The 25,952-nt window shown below is 49.7% G+C and overlaps 1 protein-coding gene across 2 annotated transcripts in view; it reads left to right on the top strand.

The window, feature by feature from the left end:
* Positions 1-25,055, top strand: part of TBX5 (T-box transcription factor 5) — a 37,155-nt gene extending 12,100 nt beyond the window's left edge. For both annotated transcript variants that reach the window (XM_033075942.1, XM_033075944.1), the window contains 3 exons: positions 6,085-6,176; positions 15,816-16,042; positions 24,478-25,055. In XM_033075942.1, the coding sequence (XP_032931833.1) occupies positions 6,085-6,176; positions 15,816-16,042; positions 24,478-25,055 (897 nt within the window). The remainder of the gene's footprint in view (positions 1-6,084; positions 6,177-15,815; positions 16,043-24,477) is intronic.
* The last annotated feature ends 897 nt before the right edge of the window (positions 25,056-25,952 follow it).

Here is a 25,952-nt window from a genome sequence, read left to right on the forward strand (position 1 = left end):
TGCAGATGGGGATGACACTGGGGTTGATGCAAATGCTGAGGGATTCACCCTCCAGCTGAGGAGGGTGAACTGAGTTGGGGTCTTTTCCACCAACACAAACCTGAGCTCGGCTTTCCCAGCTGGGAGGTTGCTTGGAAAACCAGATTTTCCTCTTGCAATGCAGGCTGCATTTCCCTCTGCCATCAAGGATGGAACTCCCCCAATGGGTGGGGCATCCCCAGCTCTTGCTGACTTTTTTCCCGTTTTTCTCTCTCACCTTCACCCCTCACCTGCAGCTCATCCCTCATGCAAACTTTCCCATCCTCTGATGTAATTTGCACAAAGTTTTATACACACATGTATTTTACACACACACAAATTCATCCCTGCACGGGGTTTAGGTTTCAAGAGCTCTGTTATAGCTGAACTCTATTACAGAATTAATTGTGTGACTCACCCCAAAATGCATTTGGGTCCATGCTTACACAGCTTATAGAAATACCTGCCTGCTTCCAGATAGGTCAATTTATTTCAAGAGCACAGCTGCAATCCCAATGTAGGGCTTGTGCTTATTTCCCCTGATATTTTAGGCAGCCTGGAAAGATATTTAAGCACCCTGGGATCTCCCTCTCCTCAGCCCTACTCCCCAAAAAGAGGCTTAAGCTATGAAGAGAGTTTTGGTGAAGTTTTCAGGGTGGTTGTCAGCAGCTCCATTGGTCACCTCCCCCCTCCCTGCTAGCCTTAGAAACACCCCAGAAATATCGAGGTGTTAAAAAAGGTCACATGCACATTTCATTTCCTTGCCATTTGCACAATGGGTGCTTGCAATCGGGTTGATTCCCAAATATTAACTTTCCCTGCAGTTAAGCACCGTTTTGCTGTAGCTTAAATCATTGTGTTACTGGCTCGTATTTATTAGGTATGAGCTCTCTGCTTAGGACCAGGAAATGAACCTAATAGACAGAAATAATTAAGGTTCTGCCCTCACGAGGGTTCTTTCAAAAGCAAGAATTCACAACAATTATTCTCATTAATTTTTACAACCTACTTTTCCCCCTTAGCTGGACTTGGGCTTTATATTGGTTCCCCCCCTCAGGATATCCGGTTTTATGCTTATTTTTCCCCCCCACCCTAAGTTATTTAACATTCTTGGTAGCCAAAATTCTTTCAAGGAAACTTTAGCCCCAGGTGGGATGGTACAGGCACCCAGAAATGCTGTGTGCACCAGGGTGAAGCAGAGGAGCAGGGCATGGCTGAAGACTGGATTCACTCCCAGATGTCTGGTAGGATTTCTGAATCCAGGGGTTCATCCTTCCCCTAAAAAGACCCAGTGCTAAAATCGTGCTGGTGAGTTGGCTGGTGCTCCATTCTGGGGAGTTCTGCAGAGCTGCCTGTCCCCTCTGAGCACCTGGCTTCTTGTCACTGTGTCTGAGGGCTGGAGGTGGGCAGCTCCTTGGGCCTGGGGTGCTTTCTGCATTTGCCTTCTCTTGGGTTGCAGGTGGCCACCTCAGCATTTCAGCAGAGGCCACAGTGCAGGGGCCTGGCTGGTATCTCATGGGGTTCCTCTGTGCAGCCCCCAAGCTCTCCCTGTGCCACCTGGGGTCATTGTCCCTGTGTTTCTCCATCTCTTTGGCAAAAGGGGACAGCCCTCTCCTCCAAAGAGGGAGAGTCCCTCCCGAGTGCTGAGAGAGACAGGGCTCCCTGGGCTTAAACAAGGTGACACCAAGGAGCTCCCCTCTGTCACCAGACCTGGTGCAGCCCTGAGGATGGCAGTGAGAGCTCCTCTCTCCCTGACCCTCTGCTCTCACATCCTTAGTGCTGCTCCAGGCCTTGGTGGGTCACAGCTGTGGCTGAACCAGCCTTGTCTCCTTCTGTCCCTGTTCTCTGCCAGCCCTGGACCCTTCTCCTCCTCAAAGCAGCCCCTCTCCTCCAGCTTGGCCAAGACAGCCTCTGGATCCAGCATCCTTCCCACTGCAGGCTCCTCTCCTTTCCCCAAACTCTGCACCAAGTCTCTCTTCTCACCCTTGGTCCTCATGCCCCAGTTGAGCCAGCAGCCTCCTCAGTGAGCCCCTCTGTCTCACCCCAGTGCCTCCAACCAGCCTCCCAGTCCCTCCCATTTCCTTCCCTGCCTTTGGGCTGGGCATCTTCTCCCCCCTGCAGCACCTTCCCCTCTGCTCCCTTCTCCTGGCCTTTGCCTCGGGCTCTGAGCCCCAGCTCCCATCCAGCTCTGCCTGGCCCACATGTCCATGGGCTCCTTGTCTTCATCTCTTTCTCTCCTTCCCACTCCTCTGCTTTGGCTTCTTCCTCCATCCTGCCCTGATTTCCATCCGGGCTATGTGAGAGTGTGAAAGAAAAAGCCTCGGTGCTCTCCAGGCTCCTGTGCTCCAGCTCTGCCAGCTCCAGCTGTGGCACAGCTGGGCCCTGTGTGCCCCCCTGAGCAGGACCAGGGCCAGCTGCAGCCAGGGAGAGCACGGATCCTGCACAGAGGGGAGGTCCCTGAGTCTCTGCACCTCTCAGGGTGGTCACCTGCTCTCCTCAGCACTAAATGATCTCATTTTTCCCAAAACAGTTTTAAGTTCTCCATGTGGCACAGACCTGATCAGAAATCAGGGATCCACATTCCTTGCAGAACATGAAGTCCTTTTCCAGAATGCCCAACCTTTCTTAGTTTCAGAAGAGATCAGAGTGTAATGTTTTCCCTTAGCTTAAGTGCTTAAAAAAGGTGTTGTTGATAGCAGAATAAATGAATAAAATAGAGCCTGGAGCTTATCACCCCTAACCAAGTTTTAACTTTGTTCCAACTTCTAAAGTGAGAAGCAATTGAGAAAAATCTTATCATGGCAAGTTCTTTATAAAAATAATACAAAGCAGAAGTTTTGATTTTGGCCATAATGATATTCATGAGCCCTTAGGCACAAATCCCATATAAATACTTGTCTGTGGAAAAGGAAAAAGAAGTAAAGCATCTTTCCTCGACCTAAGTTGATGCAAAGCTGAGTTTTATCATGCTAGAGCTAAAGATGCAGTTGGGAAGAAGAGCAGGAGAGCTTTGAGTCCAATTAGCCCAGAGAAAGGAGCACAGGGGAGCAGCCCAGGGACTCCTTCGGGATTCCCAATTCCTTTGGGAACTGTCACTTCCCGTTAAAGTGAGGATGAACCCATGGGTCAGAGAAGCCCTGAAAAGTGGAAATCTGGGAGGTTTTGCCTGCACAGCTCTGCTCTCCAAGGGTCTGTGGCAGCTCAGGAACCAGCGGAGCTCTGCCTTGACTTTCCATCAGTAACAAAGGCGCAAACAAAGCCCTTCAGTTTTATTGAACCTGTGCTGTACAATTCAGCCCTGGGCACTCTGTCTTAATGACCTCGCAGGACGTTGTATTTTGGTTTATTTTTCATGAGGTAATTGTCATTTGACTTTCTGACAGCTTTTCTTCCCCCCTGCCCTCCCCTCCCCCCCGAGTTAGAGTCAATTAAATTCAGTTTTGCTGTAGCAAAGCTGATCCAGAAGAAGGTTATTTCCACCCCTGAGTTTGCTTTTCCACCTCTGAAATAATTTGGAATTCAGGCAAAAGAGTGGCCAAATGAAATATCTTCCACAGATTGTTTGCTAAAGTAGGGATTCACCAACGTGTTCTCTGTTTTCTAGTTTGTTGTGTACAGCTTTGTTAAATCTGGCTTGGGCTGTCCTGGCTTTGTGGTGGCTGATGCCATGAGTTGTCACCTAGGGAAACTTTGTTCTGGAAGCTCCAGTCCATCTGAAGTACATCAAAGGTCTGAGAATTCATTCTGAACCTGCAGTCCCTGGTTTTTAGTTGCCTTCAATCCAGCAGATCCGTAATTTTAAGGAGGTTCAAGTTGGCTGTGATTCTCTTGGGGCTTTTGGCCACCAGCATCACCACCTTTGCTTGTGAGTGTGTTCTTCATGTGGGATGGGGAACTTCACTGCTCCCAAATCAGCAGATTTGCAATCTTGAGGTCCCATTGTGATATTTTGGCCACTATTTTGTAGGTGATTAAAAGCTTGAAGATTCAAACGGGGCATTCAGCTGAGGTGCTTGAGCTCTGCAGTGCTTGAGCTCCTGCAGTGCCCAGAGTGCACTGGGGACCTGGGAAGGCACTGCCACCCAGCCCAGAGCCCTCTGGCAGTCCCCATCTCCCTCCCTGGGTTCCAGCAGGGAGCCCAGGCTCCCAGTGCAGGCGCCTTGCTTAGAACGCCTTCGGTCAGGTTGGGATGAATCCGGCCCTTTGTGCCTTTGTGTGCTGGTGCCAATCCTGTAAATCCTCACTCACTGAAGGACCTCGCTTATGTGAGCAAATATTGCCATTGGGGTCGGCCAGGGAGGACAACTCCTACATTTATAGGGCTTCAGGAACATTCAAAATGTTGAATAATGCCTATTATTCATTCTAGAAGAGTCAGCACCTTCCAACCGATAGGCTGTGCAAAATACACAGCTGGTTGTGTAATAATTCAGGGCTTTTAATTACAAAATGTGCCTCTGTTTTATTGCTAGAGAATGGCTCAACTGGCAAATTGACCCCAAAAGATTGTTTGTTTACCCTTCTCTTTGAAATCTGAAATGAGGGACCTAAAAAAAAGTGCCAAGGGCTTGTTTATGTGCTGAAGTGTGGTCCTGATTTAATGGGAATGCCTGTGGAGATAAGTGTAAGTGTGGTGGGGGGCTCTGTGAGAAATTTGGGGCTGAAAGAGGCAAAAATGGCAAATAAACAAACGGCCCTTGGAAAAAAATATGCAAAAAGACAAGAAAAGAGCAAAATAATCTGGTTGTGCATACACCTGGCGAGGCTTGCTATTGACACTGGGCGAGCCAGATTTTCCTCTTTGGATTTTGGCAGGGAGGTGGGCCCGGTTGTTTGTGCTTGACTGGGTGAACATGAAGCTCTGTCTGCTCTCCCTCCGTTAATCCTGAGCTCTTTCCTTCCCCTGGGCACCTTTCAGGAGGAAGGAAGGACAGGGTTTCCATAAAATGTGGTGAGAGCGTCAGGTTCCTTCAGTAGCAAACATGGGCTTGTCTTTCCTCCTGGGCAAGTGTCTCTCCTGATTCCTTGCTGAGAGCTCAGAATGCCAGGCAGTGATGGAAAGAAGAGGGGAAAAAAGGGAACTTTTCCCTCTCCTGCCCAGATTTTGGGGCTTTGCAGCAATGTCACACCTGATCCAGGCTCAATCCTCTTCTGCCAAACACCAAAGCATTTGTATGGCAGAGTGAGTTCTACACAATCCACGAGGCAGCTGAGGGTGTTGCTGGTCCACAATTAATATTGGCTTAAATGACAAATCCTGCTCACCAAAACTCAGGAAAAGCAGTGCAGGAGGGGATTGAACCTCCTGGAGCAGCACAGTCCCTTTGGGTAATGGCATGGTCTGTCCAGCAGCTCTCTAAATGTTAAATTTAGATGTTTTAAAAGGACCAAAGCTGAGTTTGAGAGGATTCATATGGCTAAACTTCAGATTCTCAAGGTAGCTCACTCAGTGAGCAAACTGGAATTGATGGGGAGACAAAAAATCCTCCAGGGTTTGATGGTCACAGATGAAGTTCCCTCAAAGTAATTTAGGTAATTAGTCCTTGCAGAGCTGCCAGGTATGGGGCAGGATGGCACTGGAGCACACTGAGCTGCTCTGAATCACCCAGAGGGTGACAATGAGGGTGCAGGCTCTGAGAGGGGAGGTTTTGGTCTCTCTTGCCTGTGCATTGATACAAAAATACTCATTGGGATTTGTTCTGACCCAGCTTCCGTCCCTGCTTCTCCGAGCAGCAAAGCCCTTTCTGTCCCAACAGCAAAATGAAAGTAAGAGCTGTCAGAAAGCAGATTTTCTCCAGAGAAAAATGTGTGTGTGCAGTCCCCCGTGTGAGCTATGGGACAGGCTGGGGAAGCGACAGGCTGTTGACAGGAGCTATTTTTCCTGTGGAGCATTCCAGGGAAAGGCCCATCTGGGGCGGTCAGTGCCTGAGCTGAGGGATGGCTGGAGCTCCTGCAAAATGCATTTCCCCTCCCATGCCACCTGCCTTGGTGTGACAGCCCCTGTCCCCTCTGTCCCAGGCCGTGCCTTGGGCTGGCGCTGACCCCACCGCATTTCCTTCCTTTCAGATCACGCAGCTGAAGATCGAGAACAACCCCTTTGCCAAAGGCTTCCGTGGCAGCGACGACATGGAGCTCCACAGGATGTCCAGGATGCAGAGGTAACATGTGCCACCCTCATGGGGACCCTCCCAGGGCCACCACAGCCACCTGGGCCTTGCTTGGCACAGCCCTTGTGGCTTGGACAAGGTGCCACTCCCTGCCTTGGCATGGTGGGTGTTCTCCATCAGGTTGTTGGAATATTCCCAGGATGTGGGGACAAAATCCTGGACCTTCTGCTCCCAGGGGAGCTCCTCAATTGCTGCATGGCAGAGGCAGGACCTCACTTGTGGGATGTTGTCCTGGCCACAGGGACTTTGCATTTCTTTCCTCCAGAACAACCTTTAGCTTTGTACTCAACTCTCATCTCTGAGGCTGCACGTGCTCTTAGACCCATTAGAAACTTGGACTAGCTGGGACAAGCTCTGGCCACCAGGCTACTGTGGAAAAATCCATGAGTGCTCCTTTCTCCCAGGTGACAGTGCTTTAAAGGCAGAGCTCCCAGCCTTGTTTTGGGAGTAGGCTTTGAAGGCTGCTCCTGCTGCCTCTGGAGATGGTGGTGGAGAGTCCTGTGCTCTGTTGTTACTGGCCTTGGAGGGGTTTTGGCAGGAGGGGAGTGTTTGCCTGCTGGCTTCTGGATGTGCAGAGCAGGAGCAGAGGTGTGGTGGCTTCAGGTTGAAGAAGGAAAGGTTAGAAAATATTGGGATCTTCAGGGCCAGGTGGCTGAGGAGACCTTTTTGAATCTCGGGTTTGGCTGCAAGTACTTAAGCTGAAAAGCAAGCCTAAATCTTGTTTGAAAATCGTGTTGAATGTCCTTTTCTAAATGTCAGGTCCTGCTGGTAATTAACTTTGTGCTTTTCCCTTCACTTGGAACTTTCTCCATGTGTCAAGCTGCTTCCTGGTGCAAATGTTTTGCAGGAATGGTGCCATACCCACGATTCTGAGACAGATGGAGATTTTCAATGGAGCATTTTCCAGGAGGGGAGGAGCCACTGGGATCCTTTATTCTCTGGCTCCTGCTGGAGGGATCTGCTTTGGGATCTTCTCATGGGAGGGTTTTCCCCACTGCCCACCCAGGAGCCAGCTGTAGGTGTCACTTCTGGTTGTTGCAGTTGATGACCTGAGCGTGGCTCTCCATAGCCAGGCAAATTGTGCTGTCAGGCACCAAATAACTCCTGCAATCCTGCAAACACGCCCAGAACCCACCTCAAACTGGGCTAACGTCCTCCTGTGTACAAACATGTTCAGCCTCAGCCCCAGAAAAGCCAAGATAGGCATGTAAAAAATGTATATGTGACACTTGATCTGCTCCATTGAAATCATCTCCAGGGTCTCCTGAATGTGCCCTGTGTTCCCTGCCTGCCCTTTCCAACAGATCCTGGCAGGATCTGTCAATATTTATTTATTTATGGTGGCACTACCCCTTGAAATAGCTCCCCCCACCCCGTGCCAGTCTCCCAACTTCTACTGGAACTTGAGTGATGACGTGTCCCCCCCCAAAGATTTTTTTTGCTGCCAAACCACCCTTTCATTTCAGCCCCTGGAAGGATTTGAAGGTTTGGATTCACAGGGGGTTGTTTTTGGAGCAGGAGGGAGGAGGTGGAACAGGGAGGACTCTTAGGAAGGGCTCAGTGCCATATGAAGAGCATGGCATCAAGCCACGCTGAGCCTGTGCTAAAAATTGATTGGCATTTTTATGTAGGGGCTGCGGTCGATGGTCCAGGGAGCAGAAACACTTGGAATATATAAATGTACCCACTCAGGGCTGGCAGGGCTGCAAGGGTTAAAATCGTTGCCTTTACAGGATTAATTTCTGATGTTCATTTTAATAACTCAGCAGAGGAATGGCTGTGTGCCTTTACAAAGGTGGCATTTTTTTTAAGGGAGGGCAGGATAAGATGATTATAGTAAAATAAAGACCCATTCAAGGTTGCAAATATGTGCCCACCTTTGTGGGTTTTTTATGTAGATATATGAATATATCCAAAATTATATATGAAAATATATAAAACCATATATAAAATCAGTTATATATATAAATAAATTGTAGCTATAAAAAATAGGTTGTGTCTATGAGATAAAGAACCATTCAGGATTGAGAATGTTGCAGAACTATGCCCTGCCTTTTGTGGGTTTATACAGATGCAACATATAAATCTCTATTAAAATGTAATTAAATTTATATATTGTATATTTTAATATATAAATGTATGTTTATAATGTTGTTTCAGCGATGGACCAGTCAGTCTATCCTGATTTTAGGGGAGTGATGTCCATTTATGCCCTTGGAGAATATGGTGGGATGCATTTTTAGTGCTCTTCCTTCATTGGAGAACCCCCAGATTTTCTAACAGTGCACAGCCTTCTGTAGCACAAACTGCTGAGCTGACATTCACCATGGCCTCAGGTTCATCCCTCTCCATGGCTTTCTCCCTCCCAGGGCCTCCCACATTGGGTTTTTTTCTCTTATTTCCCAGAAAAAAAAAGGTAATGAGTCTGTCCAGGTAGAAGTTCTTTCAGGAGTGATGAGAAGCCTTTCAGCAGCAGAGGATTTCATTGAAAAAGAGGAGCCACGAGCTCCAGAGAGATCCAAATTCCAGGGAATGTTCATGTTCCTCCCACTGCCTTTCTTTCCTCAAGCACAAGAGGTGCCTTCAGCAGCTGCTTTGGGAAGAAGAGGTTTTTCAAAGTTTTCAAGTTTCTGAGCATGAGATCGAGTTTTTTATTTTATTGATTAGGAAAAAAAAAACCCCAAAAACTTTAAAAAGAAAGGAAAATGCCTAGAGGGATGTGATTTGTACTCCCTTTGTGGGTCTGGAGCGCTGTGGGGGAGCAATTCTGGACAATTGTGACCAATTCTTGCTGCTCATCTGCAGCTCCCATTGTCTCTGCTGGTTCTATGGGGCTGAGCAGCTTCTGGAGGGCCCTGGTTATTTTGCCATTTAATTAATTTTGTAAATTAATGCAGTTCAGCCCTTGAAGCTTCTGTTGGGAAGGCTTTTGAGGGGGATGATGATGCCATGAAATGGTGGCTCTTGGCTCCCTCCATGGGTACTCTGAGCACTTGAAAAGTGACCAAAAATTCCGGAATGATCCATGTGACAGGGAGGAGTGACGGTGCAGTCTCTGACGTTGTGGCTGTGTTTTTTCTGTCAAGCATCACGAGCCAGTGTGCTGCCTGGGGCATGAATCCACTGCAATCTACTTGGCTCCAAAGGAATTATTCCAAAGATTCCCATGTGTCATCGAGAGCAGAAACAGGGCCAGCCACAGAGGACACAAAACCAGTTCCATGAGCCAGAGGCAGCGTGACAGGGATGACAGTGCATTTTGGGGTGCCAGCAGAAGGAATGGATGAGCCTCTGGTGCTCCCTGGCATTCCAACATCCTGTTGGACTGATAAGCACCAGGCTGGCTCCTGCACGTTGGTCTTGCTCAAACACCTCGTTCTCATGTCTTCTCATTGCATCTCTAATCCATTTCCCAGCTCTGTCACTGCAATCTCCCAGGAGTCACCCTCTGTCTGAAACGTTTTCAGTGTGAGATTTGGTGTCACAACATCTGCTGGGGTGAGGATGCTTTCCTCCAGCACACATCCCCCAGGGAATTTTCCTGGTCCTGGTTGAAACTGCAGGCTTGAAAATGTGTTCTGTAGAATTTGACAGAATTCAGATGAAATCCAAAAGGAAGCTGGGCAGAGCTCACTTATTCACAGCTTTTTTGAAGTGAGAAAGGCACTCAGGAAACACAGGGTAGCTGCAGTTTCTGCCACTGACCTTCCTTTGGGGGATGTGAGCAGCAGAAGCTCAGCCCAGCACAAAGGGATGAGGTGCTGCCTCTGGCCCCACCCATTCTCCAGCTCCTCTTGTGCTCCTCTTACTCCAACACCTTTTTCTGGAGAAATTTATCTTTTACTTATCTGCTAGTGACAGCTCTTGGTGTCTCCCTGGTTCTTTTCATTGTTGGTTCTTGGGTTGGTTGCACTGCTCAGAGGAGCTAACAGAGCACAGGATCATCATGGAATGATTTGGCTTGAAGGGACCCTAAAGATCATCTGATCCCACCCTGCCATGGGCAGGGACACCTCCCACTGTCCCAGGTGTCTCCAAGCTCTGTCCAGCCTGGCCTTGGGCACTGCCAGGGATCCAGGGGCAGCCACAGCTGCTCTGGGCACCCTGTGCCAGGGCCTGCCCACCCTCACAGGGATGGATTTTTTCCTAATATCCAATCTAAACCTATCCTGTCAGTGTGAAGCCATTTCCCCTTTTCCTGATACTCCCTGTCCTTGCAAACAGACTCTCTTCAACTTCCTTGTAGTTCACCCTGAAACCTTCTTTTTTTCCAGAGACAAATTCCAATCCCAGTTCTGCCAGCCTTTCTTCCCAGCAGAGCTGCTCCATTCCTGCCCATCCTGGTGCCTCCTCTGGGCTCTCTCCAGCAGCTCCAGGTCCCTCCTGTGCCGGGCCCCAGGGCTGGGGCAGCTCTGCAGGTGGGGTCTCACCTGGGCAGGGCAGAGGGGCAGAACTCACCCTTGTTCCTGCTGCCCACGGTGCTGGGGAGGCAGCCCAGGACATGGGAGGATTTTGTGGTGCTGGGGCATGCCCAGCTCTCACCCACCAGCTGTTCCATCATTTCATCCCCAGCCAGGACTGATCCAGGGCAGCACCAGCTCTTGGCCTGAGATTCCCATGCACACACCTATCCAGGATGCTGGAGCCCCTCAGGTCCTGGCAGGAAGGTCAGGACGTTTGCTGTGCTGGAGGAGAATGGGGCAGAGAACAGACTGCCATATTCCTCAGAGGACATTTTGATTTGTGCTGCTGCACATCCAGGCCCAGCTGTTATTCTCTGTGGGGCTGCTCTGCAGTCCCCACACACAGAGGGGTCGTGTTTAACCAGAGCTGAGGCTGCAGGAAGTACTCAGTAATTCCTCTCCTACCACGTCCTTTCCTGCTCTAGTTTATCCACTTCCAGCCAGCCTCTGGAGAGTGGTTCCATTTTATTTCGATATGCTGGAAATCAGCTGAAATGAATGCACACTGACAATTTGGTTTGGTTTGATTTTTTTTCCCTGGGAGATGATCTGTTTATACCAGGCACTTTTTTCCCCCCATTCTTCCTTTTGCTGTGTCTGTTATGGCTGACTTCCACTTCTTCCCTCCTCTTGAGCCTCAGCAGGAAGGACAACAATTGGTGGCCTGGGAACTATAAACCCCAAAGCCATTGAGTTGTGTTTGCACATCTGGAATTGGGGGTTGGTTCTGTGCTGGGCAGAGGGGACAGCACTGTTAGGGTGACAAATATTTGTCCTTCTGTTGGGACTGCCCAAGGAGGAGTTAAAATCTCCTGGAAATTTGGGAAGAGTGCAGAGGATTCTGTGTTCAGCCTTGGCTCAGGTTTTAGGTTAAGATTTGATATTGTGAACAAGATTTAGACAGTTCAGGGATTTCCAAGGCTGCTGTAAAAACATGGAAAGGAAATCCTTTCCCATGTCATGCTTCACCTTGACCTCCAACAGGTCCTTGGGATCTGATATTTAATAAGCTTTTCGAATCCTTATTGCCATAAGCTGCAGCAGCTCTTGATGTTTTCTTGCAGAAATATCAGGAACATCTTCTAAAATAGGGGAGGGATGCTTCAATTCAGGAGCTTCCTGATTCTAAACTGTGGATTTTTGAAGGGGTTTTTACCCAGGTTTTTGTCTGCAGCTGTATTTACTATGCCTTGGCTGGTACATCAGGAAACTTCAGGTCTGAAAATATAAGGATATTCTCTTAGAGTGTAGGAATAAGCAAGAAAGTGAACTGGGTGTTGCTCTGTGCAGATCTGTATTTGTAGTTTTTCCAGTCATTATTAATTTGCAGTGGCCAACAAGGTTTCTGGTTCTGAAATTGCAAAATCATCTTGAATTTGCTCCTTTGAATTCTTTGGCCACGAGTTTGTGGCAAAAAAGATCTTACAAAACTCCTGAGTCTGTTGTGGTGAAAGCATCACTTGGCCAGGGAAAGGGGAAGTTGTCATGAGAGAAAATGAGACTGAGTTTCTGATTGCACCTGGCAGAGGTGGGGTTTGGGATTTGGAATTGCAGGAGGGATTCACTTGTCAGGCCTGATGTGTAGGGTGGGAGTTAAATGCTGAATTTGGAGTGGAATGTGGGTGCTCTTGCAGAGCTGCTGTCCAACCTCTGGCCAGGTGGGAGGCAAGAACAGCGCCCAGACCTCAGCACTGATGGTCTTGAACCTCTTCTGTGATTTCTTTCCCCTCTTTTTAACAAAAATCAAAGTATTACACTGCACTTTGTGCTGCTCCTCCCTGTGCCCCTCCGCCATTTTAATACAGTAAATTAAAATATTCATTATTAGCCTCCAACAGATTTTAATAGACCAGGGTCAGGTTTTTCCTTGTAAATTCTTTTCCCAATCAACTTTAAAAAATTCTTTTAGTTTTACAATTTCTAAAGCAAAAATGAAAGTAGTCTATTAACACCCCACATAAAAGTAATGTTTTGGCCCAGGAACATCAACAAACTCATCCTTGCTAGGTGGATAATTTCCTACATTGCTTAAGTTAAGCTTTAATAACTTTTTTCACCTTTCTTACTTTGCTACAGGGGTTTTTTTTGGACAGCAAAATTTCATTCTGTTGAAATACAGCCCAGGATTACAACCTGGGAATAGTGGCTTTGAAAAAAAAAAAAAGAATTTGACTCATTTTAGTTTGTCCTTCTGTCTTTAGGAATGATAGGTGTGCATTCTACATATTGAGTGGGCTCAGGAAAAAAATAGAAATTTTTTGAGATGCTTGTTGCTTTAGAAGATACCAAAAATTTATTTCAGCTCAGCTCCTATAAGGAGGAATATGTAGAATGACAGAAATAACAGCCTTTGTGAAATGAAAAACATCAAAGCGAAAAAAAAGAATATTTTAGACATTCAGTGAGAAAATACTTTCCTTTGTCTCCCTCCTCCAATAGCTGATTTTTTGGCAAATACAGCACCCAATGTGTTTTGACTGAAATGGAAATGTTTCAGTCTGGAAAGAAATTATTGTGATACCTTCAGGGAGTTTCTGTTTGGAAACCTGGTGACTCCAAACTGTTCCCTGTCCTGTGTCACTGCCCATTCCTGCTGCACCCCCCAGAGCACCACACTCCTCTCCTCTGGCCACAGAGATTGCCACAAGCCCTGGGAAATGCAGTCTGGAAGGAATTTGGAAGCCAACACCCCCCTGCTCTGACACAAACAGCTCCTTCTTGGCCAGCAAGGAGCTGAGCTTCACTTTGGCCACCAGGAATTCCTTCCCTGGGAGGGTGCTCAAGCCCTGCAAGGGGCTGCCCACAGAGGTGGGGGAGTCTCCATCCCTGGAGGTGTCCAAGGACGGGCTGGACATGGCACTCAGTGCTCTGGTTTAGTTGACACTGTGTTGATCAAAGGTTGGACTTGGTTTGGAGGTCTCTTCTGACCTTCAGGATTCTAGGGAAAGAGTTTTTCATCAAGAAATAAAATCCCTAATCAGGTTGTTCATTTTTTCCTGTTCTTAGCTCTCTGTTGAAAGAGAGAAAAGTGTTGGTTTGGGTGAGAGGTATCCAGGGTGGGGATGGCTCCTCAGTGCTCGTGTCAGGGGCTGACCTTTATGGGTGAGAAACCCCCACACAGATCACACTCCAAAGAGATGTCCCTCAAAAAAGGTCATAGAACCACTGAGGCTGGAAACCACTCTAGGATTTGATCCAAGATCTACCCAAATGTACCAGAGAAAGATGTTCTGAAGTGTCCCATGGCCTGGCATCATGCCATGGTCTGTCCCTCTTTCTCCTCCACCTGAGCTCTCAGGCACCCACTGGGAGACAAAGCCAGGCTCTGTCAGATTTTGGGAACTGGATGTTGGTTGTGTGAGGCTGAGAGATGAACCCAGGCAGTCTGAGCAGCCTCTCCTCAGGAGGGAGAGCTAAGGGCACATCCAGGAGTCCGCTCCTAGCATGAGGTCCTTGGAAGGGAATCAAGGTGGGGATGCAGCTTAGGGATGTCCTGTTGGCACAATTCTCATTGAGCATCATGGTGTGAAGGTGGAACAGCAGCCCAAAACGATGATCTGGGCGGGCTGGGAGATCCCTGAGACCCCAGAAGATTTGAGGGACATCCCTGAGGTTTGATAGCCACAGCCCCAGAAGCCACCAAAGCTGCCCTGCAGCTAAATCTCCTGGTGGAACTGAGCACTGGGTGTCACAGGCAGGTCCTCTATCCCACCACAGATCCTGGCATCCACTGCTGCCCTGAATATTCAAGGGATAAATCTCTGCTTCCTCCTGGTCCATCTCTCTTTTGTTCCTCCTGCACAGCCTGGATTTTAGTGCTGAGCAAATGCTGCTTGCAGGGGATGAAACCCCACCTTTGGAACAGGCTTTCCTTGGCAAGCCCCCAGTTCCCGGGGCTGGGAAAACTTTCATGGCCCAACCAGAGCCACATTTCTTTGGGTTTGAGCTCCTGGGTGAATTTTCCTTCCATTCCAGCTCGGTTGCTGATGTTTCTGGCAGCCACCAGAGCAGTGGTTTGGATGAAAGCTCCCTGCTGGGGTAGGTTTATGTGATTGCTATTGTTAAATTTTGTCAATAAGTTCTGAGTTCTAGGGTGATAGGTCCCCCCTGAGGGGTGTCACTGGAGGCTCAGGGCTCCTCCTCTGTATGGAAGTGGCCACAGAGCCTGTGGATGGCATTTGAGGAGCTGTCCTTGCTCCAGCACGATGATTTTGGACAGGTGAGGGGGGTACCTCAAAGCCAGCATGGTCCAGTGGTCTCAGAGGAGAAAACTTGTGCTGGAACCAGCACTTGTGGCTGCTCTGAGCCTGGTGACACTTTGGGGTGCTGTCCTACCTGATCTGTATGCATTTTAGCAACTCTTTGGGTTCAGGAGGAGACTTTTACCTCACCTGAACTGAGACCCCCCCCATTCAGCTTCAGCTCTCCCTGCAGAGCAGGAATCATCTTTGGGGTTGCCACATTGCCAGTGTGTTTGGAGAAATATCTCCAAAACACACTGTAGGGTCTTTGAGGAGAGGGGATTTCCAGCCTGTGTTGGCAAAGCATCCCAACTTCAAACCAGTCTGGGGGCAAGGGAACAATCCAGGCTTTCCCTCCCATCCTGGCTCTGCTGTGCATCAAATCTTGGTGATTTATTTATTTCTCTTTCTGAGCTTGGTCTGTGGTGCAGGGATCCCCATCCAGGACAACCAGGCTGACAGACTCCAGGCAAAAGGAATGGGGACAACTACTACACAGGGGAAAAAAAGCAGACCTAAATATTTAATTAATTTCCAAGTCAGCTTGGGAGAAATGATGTTTTTATTTACATGCATGTGCATATTGCAAATATATTACAAGCAGTATACAGCTTATAAATGCTACAATATGTAAATAGATATTCTGTTCATTTTGCTAAAACTGAATTATCTATTTTATGAGTGGGTATAAAATAGTGGTGGTGGAAAAGGCATTAATTTAAGGGGACTAAAAGGAATGGGAATAATGAGTTCTGCATGGATAAAGTGTGATGGGGCTGCAGCCTCCTGGGAGGGACATCTCCATTCCCTGAAAGCCTAAACAGACTCCATGACACTAATGTGCTGCCTTCATTTATTAATCCTCTGATCTATTTATTAATTGATTGCTTTGCTGACTTGTTTCTCTTTTGTTTCTTTGCTTGCAGTAAGGAGTACCCAGTTGTTCCCAGGAGCACAGTGAGACAAAAAGTGTCCTCGAATCACAGCCCCTTCAGCAGTGACAGCAGGGTCCTTTCTGCCTCCTCCAACCTGGGCTCCCAGTACCAGTGTGAGAACGGGGTGTCCAGCACCTCCCAGGACCTGCTGCCTCCTGCCAACCCCTACCCCATCTCCCAGGAGCACGGCCAGATCTACCACTGCACCAAGAGAAAAGGTCAGAGCTTGGCTGCTTCGTGTTTTTCCCCTCCTAACATGACTGTCAGCATTGTTTCCTGATGTTCCCCCTTGGACAGCTCCAAGGATAATGTGGATAGAAAAACATCAAAGTGAAAGAAAGAATATTTTATATATTCAGTGAGAAAATACTTTCCTTTGTCTCCCTCCTCCAATAGCTGTTTTTTTGGCAAAAATAGCACGCAACAAATGATGCTGGAGGATGAGCAAGGCATGAGGGTTGTGGGCAGTTCCCCCAGGCTGGGCTGGGAAACTCTCAAATCCCATTTCTGCTGGGTTGGGAATGAGTTGTTTGGAGGGCTGGCAGTGCCTTTCACCCACTGAGAGTCCACATTTGGAAAGATAGCTGGTGCTGCAGATAAAGATGACTTATCTGCAGCCCCTCAGACAGGGTTAATCTCCAAGTGGAGATACCTTGACAGTTTGCATTTTGCCCAGTTTGAACTCAGGGCTGTCTCACAGTTGGGAGACAGTTTTCTGTCTGCAGAAATGCTTGGGCTAATGAAGGGTGTCTGGGATTGAATCCCATGATATCCATGTTCCTTCCCTTCTGCTGCCACTGACCTGCTTTGACAGAGCTTTGGGGATCAAACTGGGAGGGCTTTCCACTGACTGCTGGGCTCTTCCTGGCCTGAAGAACCCCCTGATAGCGATGGGATAATTGTTCTGGGCAGGGTTTGTGGTCTCTGCCCCCCTCTCCCAAGGCAATGGCAATGCTTCACTGCAGCACCACTTGTAGCACTGAGATAGCAAAAGCTTTAGGTCAATTTTACTTGGAAAAAACTAGGGGATTTCCAAGGCTGGATGCAACAAGGGGTGGGCAGGGACTGGTTTCTGCCAGCCCCATTGCCTCTCTCAGGGTTTAGCCAATGGAAAAGCTCCCAGGAGGCAGCAAGCACCAGGGCATTGAGTGCAGCAGGAATTTCTGCCCACAGCAGATCCCTTCCCGCTTCCCTGCACGACCCTATCAGTCAGACACGTCATTATTTTTAGCAACATAACCCCTGGAGCACTGGGATGTGCAGACACACAGTCTAAGGTAGGGAAGGCTGGGAAGTGCTGGCAGAGGAGGCAGGAGGGCACTGGAAACCTTCCCCACATCCTTGGTGAATCCCTCGGATATTGTAGGAGCCTGTGGGTTGTGTACAGGTATGCAAAGTGAAAAAAAAAACCTGAGAAATCCTAATATTGTCCTGAGATTGAGGTAAGCAGTGGAGAACAGGTGGAATTTTCACACTGGAGACAGTGCTCACATAGATCTGTCAGAGCAGGGGTTGGAATGGGGATGCTGGCCTTGAGCTGGCTGTAAGGCAGAGAATGAGGGGATGCAGTGGTCACCCAGAGTGTCCCCCAGGTCAGAGGGGGGTGTTGTACCCTGCTGTGCCCCTGTGCTGTGGGTGGGAGGTGTTGGGGTTTGTACCCTGCTGTGCCCCTGTGCTGTGGGTGGGAGGGGATGGGGTGCTGCAAAGTGCCACTCTGGTGATGGAAGCTCCCAGCCTGCGATCCCTCCTCAGCGCTGGGAGCTGCAGCTCTGGGAGTCCTTCCCACTCCTCTGTGCTGGGAGCTGAGCTCTCGCCTCCCCTCTTCCCCCTCTCCCAAACTAACCCAAACAAGCTGGCCCGAATGGCCGGCAGCCCTGGGGACAGCGCTGACTGCTGCGTGTCCCTGCCCCGCGGGGCAATTCATCATCGGCCTCCATTGGGAATGATAAGGAATCAGCAGAGGTTTCCTTCCAGTTTTGGGATTCCCGCTAAGTGGTGTCTCCATGGGTGGTTTCCCTCAATCCCCCAATTATCTCACTTCCTCTTATTGTCCCAAAGACAGGGCTATCTGCCCTGGAGTGGCGCTCCGGCCCCTCTCGGCCTGCGTGGGGACGGGCGCGGGCGGCCCGGCCTCGGCCCCATGGCCCCCCCTTATCTCTGCCATGGCTGCAGTGGCACAGCCACTCCAGGGCCTTTATCAAAGCCGCCAAACGCTTTCATCAGGGAGCAGCAGTGTCCTGCCCCACACCTCCGGCCTCCTCCCCAGGCTGGGTGTCCCTGCAGCCCTGCTTCCCTCCCCGCGCCTTCTGCTCTGCTCTCCCCTCCTCGTGCCTTTGGCAAATCGAAAACAGCCACCAGGGCTTACAGGAAAGAAACACAAAGTTAATGGGAACCAGAGAGCCACGCTGAGCTGCCAAGCAGCTCTTTGCGAAGTGAAATTAATTAAAAGGAAAAAAATAATTCATTAGAGATGAGCAATTTGGGTCGGATAAATCAGAGTGTGGTCCCAGGTTTCACGGCACTGAGCATGGAGCTTCCTTCCAGCACCAGTGAGGATCTTTGTTGGACATGGGAAAATAATCCTATGTATGACGTTCCTCTTTTTTTTGCTGTTCCAGTCTCTCATTTCTGAGATTTCCCCTCATAGTTCTCCTGCTTTCCTACAGAAAACTGAAAAGCAATAGTTTTTTTGCTCCCACTGTCCCTCTGTCCATTTTCTGGACTGAAAATCTTATTGATTGTTTTGGATTATCCACTCCCCAAGCATTGACTCCTCCTCAGACAGTTCAGGATTTATCTCAAGCGGATTATTTCCTTTCCCAAGGCTGTGGTTATGGATAAATGCTCTTGGGGGCAAAGGGCAGTTCAGCTGGGTTTCAGACCAGCTGCCGTCTGCATCTTCTGGGGTGAATTCCACCACTCTTTTCCAAGCCAGTCTCCTTCCAGCTTGAACATCTGATGTTTCTCTGCATCCTTTTCAGTCAGAGCCAAGGCTTGGGTTAGGCTCAGTTAGGGACAGGTCAGTGTTCACCCAGCTCAAAGGAACCTTGTTCAACTTCTGCTTTCCTGGTGACCTAAGACAAGGATTATTCTCTGTGCTTGGCAGTGTTGTTCTTAGCTGTCAAGGCAAGATGGATTCACTGTGGAGATCTGATATGGAATTACATTAGGGGAGAGCAGCAGGGCTGCCAGGGGATGTTATCTCTGAAGGCTCCCCTGTTTCAGGGAGGTGATGCTCTCCTGGCTGAGGAAGGAAGGAAGGACAGACACATCCCAGAGCTCCTAATCTGGTAACTCCTGGTGTGCAGGTGGGAGGCCAGGGTCACAGCACTGGCAATGTCCCAGTGTGCTGCAGTGGGGTCACTGTTCCAGCAATGGGGATGCAAGGATTGTCCTGCCTTGTATCCCAGCTCCACACTGGGACTGCTGATGGCATGTGACACTCACTGCTCTTCAGAGGATGGACTACCTCCAACCCTGGGTCCCATCAAGGAGTGGCCTCAGCTCTTGATGTGGATTTTTAGGCTGACACAAAGAGCAGTTGGAGCTTTGTCTTTTTTCTGGTTGTTCTCCACCTCTCCCATTGTTGTGCCTGGAGAAGCCCAAAAGGCCTCACCAGCAGGCAGCTTGCCTTGTGTCTTTCATTTAGCCCCACATCCCAGTTAGGATACTGGGCCTTGTTTTGCCTTGTATTATCCTCTCTCTCTGATATCCTGTGGACTAAACAGTCATCCCTCTAAACCTCTGCTCCCTCCCAGCCTTACACAATCCCAACCACTTGGCAGATTTCTGGGATGCTTGTGAAGCTGAACAGGAGGCAACTGGAACAGCCTCTCCCTGGGGAGGTTGTAAAAGTTGTCAAGTTGGCACTCTGAGGGAGAAGAGGGATGTGGCAGAATCCACTGGCTCCAACCAGCAAGGACCATGTCCTTCAGCCCCCTAACTTGGACAGAACCCTGGGGAAGGATTTCTCTTTCACCTCCTTCCTGCCTTGATGAGGTTGGTGCTGGTACAGCAATGCCTTTCCACCTTCTCCTCAAGAACAGGCACTGGCAGTGTGGACACACTCTTTGCTGACTGAACCAACTTCTTCCACATCCCAGCCAGCTTGGTTTTTTCACTCAGAGAATCTGTAGGACAAAATTCAGTCACAGAATGTCTCCTTGAAGGACATGCTGCTCATCCTGCTGATGTGAGGAGATGCAATGAGCTGGCCAAGGCTCGGGCTGTGCTGCAGAGATGCAGTGGAACCCAGAGCAGGGTGGCTGGGGGACACTGAGGGTGAGGAAGGGATTCCCTGGGTGGGGAGGAGATGTCCAGGGAGCTGGGGTGCACCCAGCTCTTGCTGTGCTGCCACACTCTTGTGGCACTGTAGTTTCATATCCCCAGTGAGGAAAGGCTGAGGGAGCTGGGCCATGACTAAGGGGAGATCCCAGCAATGCCTGTCAGTGTCCAGGGCATGGACCAGGCTCTGCTCTGTGCTGTCCAGCAGCAGGACAGCAGGCAGGAACTGATGCCTGGGAGGTTCCACCTGAACATGAGGAACCTTCTTTCCTGAGGCCAAGCACCCCTCAGGCTGCACAGGAGGGTGTGGAGTCTCCTCACTGGAGATATCCCAGAATTTTCTGGACACAATCCTGTGCCCAAGCACCCCTCAGGCTGCACAGGAGGGTGTGGAGTCTCCTCACTGGAGATATCTCAGAATTTTCTGGACACAATCCTGTGCCCTGTGCTCTGGGATGATCCTGGAGCAGGGAGGTTGGATCAGATAACCCATTGTGGTCCTTCCAACCTGACCCATTCCCTGATCCCCTCTCCTGTCAGAGGTGCCTCCTGTGCTTCTGCAGGGAGTGCTGGCAGCTTGCTGCCTGTGGAAAAGATTCCAGCTTTGGGGGTTGGGTTGTCCCTGTCCCACAGCCCTGTTGTGTTCAATACAACACAGCCATATCACAAACAGTGCAATAGCTGGAATGGCAGGCCTGTCTTAGGTTCCATGTCCTAGGATTTAGGACTTATTTGTCCTTTAGAGATGTTCATTTTGATTGAATCTGCCTTGTTCTTTTCTTCTTGGACAACCTTTGTCACTCTTGCATCCTGGTATTGGCTCTTCAGGCTCGTGCCAGATCCATGCTGGAATCCAGACTGGATAAAACAACAGAGTTAGTGATAATCACCCATTGTGTCTCCCTCACAAAGTCAGGATGAACCTCCTGTAACGCCCTGGAAATGTGGGTGAGCTCTGAAAACCAAAGGAGTCATGTCCCATTCTTCATTGTCTTCCATCCTGGGGAGCTGGGTGTCGTGTGGGGCAGGAGCCCTCTGGATTTACACCAGGGGGAGAGGGAGGCCCAGTGCACCCTGGAGTCCAGAGGCTTTCCATGTTTGCATTTCATTCTACGTGGCCCGAATCTCGGAATTGGGAAAATTCCATTTAAAAAGCCATTTGCGTGGTATTTACAACCCAGCTGGAAGTAGTAAATACCGGAAATCTTGGAAGCGCTCATGCTCTCGCTCGAGCTCCTTCATTAGATAGATCATCAAATTCCTTGTGAGGGAGCCAGTTTCCACCCCATTCTTCAGGCTCCGTTTTCCTTGGATTCACTTCAGAGCAGCTTCTCCCTGGCGCTGGCAGCTCCCCCTGCTTGGCAGCACCTCCTGCTTTTTGAGGTTAGTGCAGCATCGAGGGGCTGCTCCCTAGGGCTGATCACCACCCTTGGCCTCCAAGAATAGCACCAACAGTGGGGGACAGTCAGGATATCTCCCAGGATAGCCAACAGCTCCTCTGAGGGCTCAGTGGCACCTGGAAAAGGACAAGGAGCTGCTGTCAGGGAACCAACCTCAGGAACCAAACCCTGAGTTACTGCCTCCAGTGTCCTGCTTACATTGATAGGAGGAGGTAAGAGGAGCTTCAGGGACAGGGTTGTGGCCTTGAGCTGCACTCTCCAGGCTCCAGAGCCTGTGAAGATGAATTGAAACTGCAGCCTTTGGCATTGCAGGAGAGACCTGTTTGTCTTGTGCTCCTTTTGTCACTCCAGGTGTCCCCTTTCCACCCTAGAGCTGCTCCACACACCCTGGGGATGCTGCTCTGTGCTGGCTCTGATCTCCTCTCTCATGAGTGTGGGACAAGACCAGAGCACCTGGGCCACTGTGAATCCCTCAGGCAGCACCAGCTGAGGCTCTCTGGTCTGCACATCCCACCTCAGGATGCACAAGGACCATTCTCTTCCCTCTCTAGCACCAGGAGGCTCCATAGGTGGAAAATCACTGGGAAGAGGGGCAGGACAGGCAGAAGCTGTCAGGGCAGGTGGAATCCTTTGTTACTGCCTGGGTCCTGTTTGGAGATGGGAACAAGGTCCTTACACACCTTAAAATCCCTTTCCACATAAAACATCAGCGAAGCTGGCTCTAGAGGGCCCAGCAGAGTGATTCTGGGAGCTTACAGAAGGACAGAGGGCACTTGTGGGGTTTCCAGTGAGATCCTGGTTGGGTTTGTTTTTCCCTCTTCACCTGTGATGGACTCTGGAAGTGGTTCTGTGACACTGCAGCTCTGCCCAGCTGGGCTGTGGCAGGCAGTGAAATGTCTGGGCTAAATGGAAAAATCAGCAAGCTCAGGTTGTAAGTCAGGCAGTTTTACACCACGGAAAAACAGAGTTTGACTGGTTTGTGTTGTATATTTAAAAAAATCAAAATAAAATAAACAGTCAAACCCCAAGCCAATGATTTCTGGTGCCAGCAGAGTGATGCGGTTTAATGCTGAAAACTTTATTAGCAGAACAATGCTGCATTTTACAAGACATTGTTTTTCCACCCCAGTGTTCTTATTACTCAGCGGTGGGTCAGGAATCCAAACTTTTTACACTGTCCATAAAAGCTCCAGCTCAGGCTGTTCCTCCAGATGTACCTCCTGTCACAGAGCTGAGATCAGGAGGGAGGTCAGACCTGTGCCTGCAGCTTTTGGCTTTCAGGGGACTCCATCCTTTCCCCTGCTCCTACCTAAGCTGGAGCTGAGCTGGATGAAGGAGGATGACACATTCCTGCATCTCCCTGCTCATTGTTTCAGCTGGTTTTAAAAATGGGATGGAATTGCTCATTTATCTCATCCTGCTTCCCACCCCAACTGACAGGGAAGGCAGAGGAGAAACTTGATTATCAGGGCTCTGCATTGCTGAGGTGAAGCAGCCAGGCTTTGATGTTGTCAGAAGAAAGAAATGAGACTGTGGCTTTCCAGCTGAATTCACATTATTACAGAGCCAAAGGCCACTCTGGGAATGTCCCCACAGTGTCCCTCAGTACCTGCTCTTTGTGGGATTGTTGTTCCAGCTGGACTTGGAAGACCCCTGGGTGGGCAGATGGGTAATTTTACATGCAGAGAGGGTGCAGCTTCCAGGAGAGCCCTCGTGGCTGTTCAGAGCAAGAAGGGTTATGTGCATGGGAGTGTTGAGAAGAAACAAAAGATGCCTGCACTGCCCACCTGCCCCTCCTGGAGGTGTGACCTGAGCGTTCCCCTCATGGCAGCCTGGCAGCAACACCTCTGTGCCTCCTGTGGGGCACATGCTGCTCTCAGTCCTCCTCTCTGTGCAACTCTTTGGGGCTGTATTTTGGGGGTGAAAAATTTTACAGCTTGAAACATGTTGGTTGAGAAAAATTGTAAAGGGTAACTTGTTCCAAATTTCTTTCAAATCTGACCCCTGTTCAAAGGGTGCAGCCAGGGGAGCTCTAACCAAGTGGGATGTTTTCCTGCCTGCACCAGAAATCTTATTTTTGAAGCAGCAGCAAAGTTAATCCATGTCAGAACAGCTCCCCTTCCCTTGCCACGCTGTCCTTAAAATCTCTTGGTGAAGTGCTCATCCCTGGGAATTTTGCCATCCATTCCAGCAGAGCTGGATTTCATTTGATGACCCTGTGAATGAATAAATAAATGCACATTCATTTATTCATTTGGCCTCACCCTGGAGATTTCACCTAAATTGTTTATCTCCTTCCCTCTGCTAGCCTGGGATGCTGCAGGAAACAAAGGGCTCTGCAAGATGTGCCTTGTTGTTTCTAGCTGTGAAATTTACTTTTCTCCTTTGTTCCCCTTGGCTCCAGCACACGGCCCTGTGTGGATTTATGTCCCCACAGCCCTGTGTGGATTTATGTGCCCAGCTGCCTTGGCACAGCTGAAGGCTGGGGCTGTCAAACTCCAAATCTGATTGTCCCAACCGTGCCATCGCTGGTGCTCTCTTGGGAGGGTTTTTATTGTGGTCTCCTTTTTTGTCTCTTTTTATCATGGAAATGTTTTGTTGGAAAGGAAAGGAATTGAGTTGACAGCATCAGCTCTAAGCCTGCTGGGGGGAAGTGGGGACCCTGGTAGGTGCAGAGGTCACAGGCAGATGTCATTCCTCAGGTAAAAGGGGCAGCAGGGAGGAGATGGGGAGCATGTGGGGGGATCAGCAAGCAGGATAAACCCCCAGAGCTCCTGCTAATCCCTTCCCCACTCCGGCAGAGAGTGCAAGGCTTGGTTTCCATGGTCTGGACTGAGATCAGTTCCAGGGAAGTGAGGGGGATTCACACTGAGGGAAGTGTCAGATTGTCACACCAGCACTGCAGACATGGAGGTCCCACAGCACACACATTACCCTTGGTGGCTACCAGGACTCTTCTCTCCCAACAGACGAGGAATGTTCCACCACCGAGCATCCCTACAAGAAACCCTACATGGAAACCTCTCCAGCGGACGAGGACCCTTTCTACAGGCCCAGCTACCCTCAGCAGCAGGGACTGAACACGTCGTACAGGACTGAGTCGGCGCAGCGCCAGGCCTGCATGTACGCCAGCTCCGCGCCGCCCACGGAGCCCGTGCCCAGCCTGGAGGACATCAGCTGTAACACGTGGCCCAGCGTGCCCTCATACAGCAGTTGCACAGTGTCTGCCATGCAGCCCATGGACAGGTTACCCTACCAGCATTTCTCTGCCCACTTCACCTCGGGGCCGCTCATGCCCCGCCTGGGCAGCGTGGCCAACCACACGTCGCCCCAAATCGCCGACACCCACAGCATGTTCCAGCACCAAAGCTCTCACCAGCCCATCGTGAGGCAGTGTGGACCTCAAACGGGCATCCAGTCCCCTCCCAGCAGCCTGCAGCCGGCGGAATTCCTGTATTCGCACGGCGTGCCTCGAACCCTGTCGCCCCACCAGTACCACTCGGTGCACGGCGTGGGGATGGTGCCAGAGTGGAGCGAGAACAGCTAACCAGGGGGGCAGGGAAGTGCCAGAGCCGCGGGGAAATCCCAGCAAAGGGGAGAAGGAGAAGGAAAAGAATCCCCCTGTTGATAACAAAGCGTTTTGCAAGACTGCTCCAAGTGAATGTTCACCGCTAGCACTCCAGAGGGACGGACACTGACTGAAGGCACGGCTGGAAGTCATCGGCCTCGCCGGGACTTGCCCTGACCCCTTTTGTTTTCTTTGGTTTCAAAAGAAAAGCCAACAGCCCAGCACACTTCTGTCCCTCCACGGTCCCACCCAGTTTGTGTTGCTGCCACCACCCTCGTCCCCGCTGCCCCTCTGCTCTTTCTGTTCTCCAAGGGACACCAAACTCCTGCTGCCTTTCTCACCACGGTCAGAATGCTTGAACGAGAACAGTTAGGATGTTACTTTTTTTTTTTTGTGGTGTTGATGTTGACAATGTTATATAATAAATAATAATATATATATTTTTTTCTTTCCATTTCCTCAGAAAAAAAAAAAAAAGAAAGAAGACACCAGCCCTTCTTACCAAGGGTAGATTTTGGAGTGGTGTTTCTTTTTTTTTTTTTTTTAAATTAGTGTTATCTTCACTTTTCAACTCAAAGAGGTACTGAGAACCCCCAAATAAATAAATTCAGTACCTACCTCACCCAGGCATTGTACCAAGAGTGAAATTACTCCCACAGGGAGCTGTGTTTCCTTACAAATTCCCCAAAATTCTCTCCAGGAACCATTCCATGAACCATCCCCTCATCTCCTTTCCCACTTGTAATCCTCTCACTCCTCTTCCCTTCCCATCTCCTGGTCTTTCCTGGTCCCTCAGCTGTCTCTGATGGAAGTGTGGGGATCTTTCCAAGCTTGCAAACATCCCCAGCTTGAGCCCTGCTGGATTTTTAGCAGTGT

This window comes from Catharus ustulatus, chromosome 18 (genome assembly GCF_009819885.2).
Source record: "Catharus ustulatus isolate bCatUst1 chromosome 18, bCatUst1.pri.v2, whole genome shotgun sequence".
Taxonomy (NCBI): domain Eukaryota; kingdom Metazoa; phylum Chordata; class Aves; order Passeriformes; family Turdidae; genus Catharus; species Catharus ustulatus.